Genomic DNA, 8,472 nt, shown 5'->3' with positions numbered 1-8,472 from the left:
CACTATCTCCATCCAAACACTTTCTTTAAAACATCAGACTTGTTTTTATTACCTAAGTCGAGCTAATCAAACCCTGCTCAGATTCAGATTCAGATCATTTTATTGTCACAGCTTTTTTAAATGTACGTACATTCAGGGGGAAAAAACGTGAGATGCTTGTTTTTCCCGGCTCCTCAACCGTCGTGGTTTGGTAGACAACAATACACAACGATCTATACAATGCAAGGTAAAAAAAAAAAATAGGCAGTAAAATATAAAACATTTATTATTATACAGTATAAGTAGCAGCAGTGCGTCTGTGTGAGTAGCGTATACACTGAAAAGCCTATAGGAAACTCCATCGCAAAATACTATTTGCAGTGGCGGCCGGTGTGAACTACATTTGGGTGGTCGCGGGCATCTGACCAAGCTGACCAAGCGAATACTGACTCATAACGTTACCAACGTTAAGTCGAGTTAATTGATTCATACTACACTAGTACACGTATGATCATCAATCCAATAATGAACACATATATATAGGCCTATCTTGTCATTTTAAACAAGTTACCATTCATTCATTCATCCATTATGCAATACCCACAGCGAAATTAACACGCTGTGTTGAGAGAGCGAGAGAGAGAGAGAGAGAGAGAGAGAGAGAGAGAGCGAGAGAGAGCTAGAGCGAGAGAGAGCGAGAGAGAGAGACAGAGAAAGACCGCATTAACTCATTAACTCACTGTTTAGTTGAAACGTGGTCCAGCCGGCGGGCTTGATAAAGTGTATAATGTCCACTGTCCCACAGTCCCAGACTGTTGTTGTCGATGTATATCCACTGTCCAGAGTGACTGCATCACAACACAACAGCATCAAGTAACTAACTAACTAACTTCCTAACCAGAAACTGACGTCGGCCAATCAGAGAGAGCGTCTCCGAGAAATGCGGCTACGGAAAATACTGGCGTCGGCCAATCAGAGAGAGTCTCCGAGAAATGCGGCTACGGAAAGTATAGACACTGCTTGCTTAGATGATAATAGATCGCTTGAAAAAGCGCCCGGCTTCCATCATAATACATCATATTTCAACGCACAGCGCGTTACGCACTGATTGGCTGCGACGGATACAGCGATGAAACCAGTGCACGCCCACTGTAAGCGCTATTGCGTCTAGCCCGAGAGAAATGCGGCTACGGAAAGGAGTCACTTCCTGTTAATGAAAACAATTATTTATATTTGATATATTAACGTTATATTGTGCATTGGAAACACAAACATACTTAAAATGAGTAAATATTATTCATTTTAAACATGTTTATTTTATTTATAGGGCCCAAAAAAAAACAGGGAGGGCGGCGCTCTAGCGCCCCTATCGGCCAGCCGCCACTGACTATTTGGCTAATTTTGTAGAATGTGAATCATACAGATATGTCTTCCTTGTAGAATCCTTATTTTCAATTTGACAATTTTAGGACAGCCTCTGCCCCTGGAACATGTTTCAAAACTATAATGTCAACGTTGGTGTATAACTCAGAAAGGGGCAAATTCAAGTGGATTGAGAAAGTGTAAAGGTTACCTCTCCCTTTGTTTTCGGCTTTGAGCGCATTTCATTCATCATTATGGGTCAGCGTCTATCTGCGTCTATCTGAGTCTATCTGAGTTATTATGAAATGGTGGAATTCCCCTTTAATTAACAAAAGAGGGTTTTTCTTTTTTTATATACTGTCACCTGTACCTGTGTGTTATTTCAATGAAAACCTTTTACAAAATGCTTTTGACTGTCCGCCACGCGACCTGCTCGGTTTGCTTAGAGTCCCATTCCATCCCTGTTGATAACGTCTGGGCCTGTCCATGCTGTCGTCTGTGTCCCATCCCATCTCTCCCTCTCCCCTATCACTCCATCCACAACCAACCAACCAACCAACCAACCAACCACACCTGTGCTGCCCTCCACCACCCCTCTCTCCCCATCCCTTCTCCCTGTCAATCATGTGACCCCAGTGATGACGTGGGCTCCACCCTGGCGTAAGTAGAGTGGCGCTCATGTCCCGCCCCCCCCCCCCCCCCCCCCACACTCACCTCATATATGGATGTGTTCCATATATGTCTCATGTGTCTCCTTTGTTCTCATGATATAACATCTGCCGTGTGTCCCGTTCAGTATGTCATATCAGTCCTGCTCTGATACCACGAGAACCCTATGGCAAAAAAAAATCTACAGTACCTGATAAAATGTGTGTCCTTCTGTGTGTGTGCATGTGGTATAGTTCACATCCAGTTGTAATGTTGTTGTTTTTTGGTCACGATTTACATTAACTGGATGCTCAGAACGCTATCTATTATCTGTAATCGACGTATTGTGCTTGTGAAACAACCGTGTCGTGTACCGACCTGTCACTCAAATACACAAGAAGGTGACATCACAGTACTGTATAGCCATGCACCTCTCTCAGCAGCATTCAAGTATTTGTTATGAATGTTCACAACCATAATAAATTCATAGATGAGTAATGGGTGTGTTATGAATGTCCAGTCCATATAAATCATATCATATCTAGAGGTACAGACTACTTGGACAGATAAGGAGAATGTCAGGATATATGGTAAGTTTTGGGAGAATTGAAAGAAGGGGGGGGGGGTTGTGCAGAGATGGAACCTACAGTATATCCCCCCAGAAAAGCGATCCGCGTCAGAGTCTGAAGGCGTTGGTGGGTTGTGTTGGCATGAGAATGTTCTGAGGATCATTATCACAGGTCTCAACAACCACCTGTTCAATATCCTATCACTCGCTTCTCTAACACCCGTCCCTGAATGCTGTCAGAGAACTACAAGGACATGTACCTACTGTAGCTACTGTCTGGGTAAAGTCGCACCAGCAGAGAGCGGCAGACTGCACCATGTCGCTTCTCTGCAGTGCTTTTTCAGTACGAAACAGCACTTATCATAGCCTATCACAAACACCTTGTGTACTCGTGTGTGTGTGTGTGTGTGTGTGTGTGTGTGTGTGTGTGTGTGTGTGTGTGTGTGTGTGTGTGTGTGTGTGCGTGCGTGCGTGCGTGCGTGCGTGCGTGCGTGCACACTGTACTAGTTTGCAACGTACGCATACATGCAGACACACACACACACACACACACACACACACACACACACACACACACACACACACACATACACACACACACACACACACACAGAGTACACTGGGTACACATAGACTGTAATACACCTGGTTCTAACAGTGTAATACCCCTCCCTTCCAGTGGTGCTCTACCTATTAAGGACCCGGTGGTGGACTGTGCATCTCCAGTGTACCAGGCGGTTCTAAGGCCAGATGAGAGGAACGAGCAGATGTCGGAGTGGGCCTACCGTGCCGCTAACCTGCAGTCTAAGAGCTTCAGGCTGCTGGCCCACCTCACTGGCACAGAATACAGTTAGTTCACAGACTGATATCTGTCTGTCTGTCTGTCTTCTTGACTTCCTTCCTTCCTTCCTTCCTTCCTTCCTTCCTTCCTTCCTTCCTTCCTTCCTTCCTTCCTTCCTTCCTTCCTTCCTTCCTTCCTTCCTTCCTTCCTTCCTTCCTTCCTTCCTTCCTTCCTTCCTTCCTTCCTTCCTTCCTTCCTTCCTTCCTTCCTTCCTTCCTTCCTTCCTTCCTTTCCTCTTCAGTTTTTTTTCTCTATTGGTCATATAGTATTATTTGTTGTAAATGTAATACATGAACATTATGGGATGTTCTCTCCATCTTCTCCAGAAGAAGATAGATACCAATTTCCTCTCTGTGAGTTCAGTAGAAGGCTATCTGGCTGCAAGCAATCCTAGCTTAGCACAAATACATGGAAGCGGATACGAATCAGATAGACTAGCACTAGCTGTTGTCCAAAAACACCTCTCCCGGAGTTTTAAGCTAGGCTAGTGGTCCGTATCCACTTCCATTTGATTTGTGCTAAGCTAGGCTAGCTTGCAGCCGGATAGCTTTCTACTGAACGCACAGAGAGGAAATTAGTATCTATCTTCTTGTCTGACTCCGGAAAAGATGGTAAGCACATTTGCCATAATGTCAGAATGTACCCATTCTGCAATCTGTTAATAACATTTTCATTCAATCAATTACCGCACAGTGTGTAAATCCCAACCTCCTCACCGTCCCTCTGGTCTGCTTCTCTCCTTGCAGTGCAAGACCCAGACGAGGAGGCCTTGGCGAGGTCGAGGTGAGAATACAATGGAAAGGTTCAGCACTCAGTTGCAACCATTGACTCTGAAAGAAATACACAACAGTCCCATACGACACCATTGGCAGACATGTCAGAAAGAATCTGTCCTCGGTGCCCCATGTGTGAGCACACCTGCATTCAGGTCAAATAGATTGACGTGCAAAATACAAAATACAAGCAAGTATGTAAAAATAAAGTCATATAAATTATAAAATAATTATGAAGTAAAATCAGACAATTCAGAGATTTATTTATTTCGAGGTTGAGGGCTATCAGAATTTCAGCTCAGTGAAAGCTGCCAAGGAATCAGATATAGTATCTATTACATTTAATCACAAAAACAAAACAATCGCCGGAGAATATTATGTTGTTTGATAATGTAATTCAAGCTTTTATAATAAAATCAATCAAAAGCAGTGCGTCCATACAAAGCAGAATAGTCAAGACACTAAAAACATAACACTGCTGAAATAATACGGGAGGTGTCGTCCCTAAATAAATATTTAGATTCATATGTTGTGCATTGAAACAAAATCACACATGTTCATAGCATCACGATTTCAATGCATGCTGTGAGATGAAGAACCCTAGCCTATAACTCTGTTTTAAGTTTTCAATTGAACAATGTTTTCAAACTTAAAGATGGTACTGTAAGTGAGAGTGTTATATTCATTCATGGTTAAAGACAGTAGATGTGGAGTACTTTCTTTTGATAAATCACAGTCCAAAACGTAATTATATGGTTCTTCAGTGCATATGATGTTCTTATTCCACACAGATCTCTGTCGATCTCTTTTTGTGGATAACACACACAACACCCTGCATCATTTCAATCCAGTCCAGTCACGGTGTGTGCATTTTGATCACCACCATTTTACACGTCACCTCACTCTATCCCCCTCTGTCTCCTCGTCCCTTCAGGGAGAAGTTTGAGTCAGAGGTGAAGGGCCCTCGCTTTGCCAAACTGAAGAACTGGCACAACGGACTGTCAGCACAGATCCTCAACGTTCAGCAGAACTAAGAACTGTAGGGGGAGGAGACCTCAGAGGAGGACAAGGACAAGAGGAGGACAAGGTGGAGGAGGCACATGAAAGCACAAGAGAGTAGGGGGGGAGGAAGAGGAACAGGGGAATGTGAGTTAGTGTGGTAGACAGACTAGTGTTTAGTAGAATGTGAGTTAGTGTGGTAGACTAGTGTTTAGTAGAATGTAAGCTAGTGTGGTAGACTATAGTGTTTAGTAGAATGTGAGCTAGTGTGGTAGACTAGTGTTTAGTAGAATGTGAGCTAGTGTGGTAGACTATAGTGTTTAGTAGAATGTGAGTTAGTGTGGTTAGACGTTAGCCTCTAGTAGAATGTGAGATCCTAACTGTAAGAGTGAGAGTGTGTTCTGTCTGTCAATAAGCTCCATATATGATATGTACCTTAACCAATGTATTTATCTAGACCTCGCTTTTAGATCTTTCTTTCTTTCATTATTTTTCCTTTCTTTCGTTTTTTTGGGTTCTGTCTCTCTTAAATGAAAGGGAATTGTACAAAAAATAAAGTATTTGAGAGAAATGGTGAAACTGATCATGTTCCTTGTACGTCATAGTGAATAGATACGATTCGGATATGTCGATTATGTCACAAAGCACGCAATGTGAAAAGGCACATGAAGACAAATGCACATTCACAGAAGTATGCACGTTGTATATGTAAAAATGCCCGCGCTCACGCGCACACACACACACACACACACACACACACACATACACACACACACACAAATGTACTGATATCAATGTGAATAAACTTTTTCTTTAAACCAAACAACCTGTCTCTGTGTCTGAAAATGAGGTAATGTTTCTATGTAACAAAATCAATGTATTATTCTTGGAGCAAAAATAGAAAGACGACATTGTGAATGTAAAGTGATAGCTCTGGACAGACAATCAATCAGCCCACAACACAGAGAAAGTGGTTATAAAACTCTGGTGTTTTCCGAAAACTTCACAACTACATATTATTTTCCCTTTTTGACTTGAAAAGGAATGGAAACAGTTCCTTGTGTATTGCTGTCATTTCCATGAACCACAAGCCACCTTCCTGTGTTGTTGATGAATCATCTCTAGACACACTCCTACACAAAGAGTTGAGCGACGTTTCAGCCACGTGTGTGAGTACAGGCGTATAATAATAATAATATAATATAATAATAAACTTTATTTGTATTTTACATACAGAAATTGCCGTTCAAAGTGCTTCACAGCAGTAAACCATACAGGAATAAGTGAGCATAAAAAAGATAGAGAGGTAGCAAGATATGGTAAATCACAGTGCTTCACATTAGGATCTAGCATCCCAATAGGTCTCTCTGTTTACGGTTTCATTCAGTAATAAAAATAATAAAAACTTTTTTACAGAGTAAAAAAGTGCAGTTTGATTCAGTTTAAAAATAGGCAATACTAAAAAATAATAAAATAGACAGAGTAAAAAGTGTGATAGAATAGTTCGATAAAAATATACAATAACATTTACAACAGAGCATCGCTCATAACACTTAATAGAACAACAGAGCAGTGCATCGCTCTTAATACTTGCGTTTCTTTACAAAGTTCTGACATACAACAGAGCAGTGCATCGCTCTTAATACTTGAGTTTCTTTACAAAGTTCTACGTTTATTTACATGAGGTGTAAAGAATAGAGGTATAGAGGTGGCTCTGCATAGTTGTGTGATCTCCATTCGACGACGTCACACAGGTGAACATCCTTGTTCTGTAGATTCGAGCCTCCAAAGACAAGTTGTGCTGCTCGGTCATGCTCGCAAATATATTATTGACCAAACTATCCCAAGATCATGGGAATCATAAAAGTGATTTCTGTTTTAGATTGGAATCATATTGTAACCGTATTCGTACTCCATCCATTGTTCGTTCATTGAATGAGCTCAAGGCAAGAGCTTAATGTTTAAATGTAGGTTAAGCAGAAAGAGGGTGAATGAGAGGCAAGAGCAAAGTGTGTGTGTGTGTGTGTGTGTGTGTGTGTGTGCGTGCGTGCGTGTGTGTGTGTGTGTGTGTGTGTGCGTGCGTGCGTGCGTACGTGCGAGAGAGAGAGAGAGAGAGAGAGAGAGAGAGAGAGAGAGAGAGAGAGAGAGAGAGAGAGAGAGAGAGAGAGGGGGGGGGGGGGGGGAATAATGATTTTGCATCTCATAACTTGGCCCTGAAACTCCTGAGTAGCCATTTTATGAAAGAAAAAAATCAATAGTGGTACTGCTGCGTCATGCTGCAGAGCTTCTAGTGGCCACTAGAGGGGAGTGTGACCCCATACAGTACACAGCTCGTTTCTAATTACAACAGCAACCATACTGAGGCTGGACCAATAGTGTCGCCTACGTGTGTTCCACTATGACTCTGTACAGCCATTTTGGGTGGCAGGGACTTAAAGCCCAACATCCAGGTTAAACCCTACTGATCAATTATGGGTAGTTTACATCATTGGTATATAATTTCATTATTTATTTGACACCGGAAATGCCACTCCGAAAGTGTTAAAAAGGTCCACGCACGAATAACATGCACGCGCGAATCAAAAAAGTTTATCAAACGCCGACGTCACTACAGGTGCATATTAATGAGCCGAATCTAAAAGCTTATCAGACGCTAGCACGGCCGTGACGTCACTTCAGGAAACGTATGCCTTATGTCCGTCCGGGTCATAGTACTAGATCAATGGTGGCCCACTCGGTGCATCACAGTTAGCCTATAGCTCCGCCGTCCCTGCTACAGTCGGGACCACTACACTGACGTTAGCCTATAGCCCGCCGTCCCTGCGGGTGGTTCTCTCCTCTTTGTGTGCCCCCGTCCTCGCGGGTGTCCTGCGGAGGAGCTTGTGGACGTGACAACAGCGGCGGCCGTAGGGTGTTTGAGCCTGTAGCGTTAGTTAGCTCATAGCTATCGTGTACCACTAGCCTTTACAGGCTCGATCACCCTACGGCTGCCGCCGTTGTCCCGTCCATGGGCCTCCCGGCAGGGTACCCGTGGGGACGGGGTGTACAGAGAGGAGAGAACCATTTTGGGTCGGCCGTTCATGCCGGCCAGCGAGCCGGATGTCGGGATATGTTGTTAGCACAATAGCTACCAAGCTAAGCTATGTTAGCTACTAACGTTATAAACACAATATGTGTACAACGACACAATGATTTACATTATTACAAATATGGTAACGTGGTTGTGGCTTTTACAAATAGTGGTTAGCTTTAAAGATGGATGGCTATAATCACGGAGCAATAGTGTTAGGTGAAACAGATAC

The 8,472-nt window shown here is 43.0% G+C and overlaps 1 protein-coding gene across 3 annotated transcripts in view; it reads left to right on the top strand.

Annotated features, from left to right (window-relative positions):
• Window positions 1-5,987, top strand: part of ldb3b (LIM domain binding 3b) — a 28,615-nt gene extending 22,628 nt beyond the window's left edge. For 2 of the 3 annotated variants that reach the window (XM_084323638.1, XM_084323637.1), the window contains exons 6-9: window positions 1,978-2,001; window positions 3,237-3,406; window positions 4,145-4,181; window positions 5,106-5,987. In XM_084323638.1, coding sequence (XP_084179764.1) covers window positions 1,978-2,001; window positions 3,237-3,406; window positions 4,145-4,181; window positions 5,106-5,205 — 331 coding nt within the window. In that variant the 3' untranslated portion in view covers window positions 5,206-5,987. The remainder of the gene's footprint in view (window positions 1-1,977; window positions 2,002-3,236; window positions 3,407-4,144; window positions 4,182-5,105) is intronic. The other variant, XM_084323639.1, reaches the window with a different exon arrangement.
• The last annotated feature ends 2,485 nt before the right edge of the window (window positions 5,988-8,472 follow it).

Source organism: Notolepis coatsorum, assembly GCF_963971535.1.
Source record: "Notolepis coatsorum genome assembly, chromosome: 10".
In the NCBI taxonomy this organism is placed as follows: Eukaryota; Metazoa; Chordata; class Actinopteri; order Aulopiformes; family Paralepididae; genus Notolepis; species Notolepis coatsorum.
The sequence above is the reverse complement of the archived record's forward strand: the minus strand, read 5'-3'. Positions and strand labels throughout refer to the sequence as shown.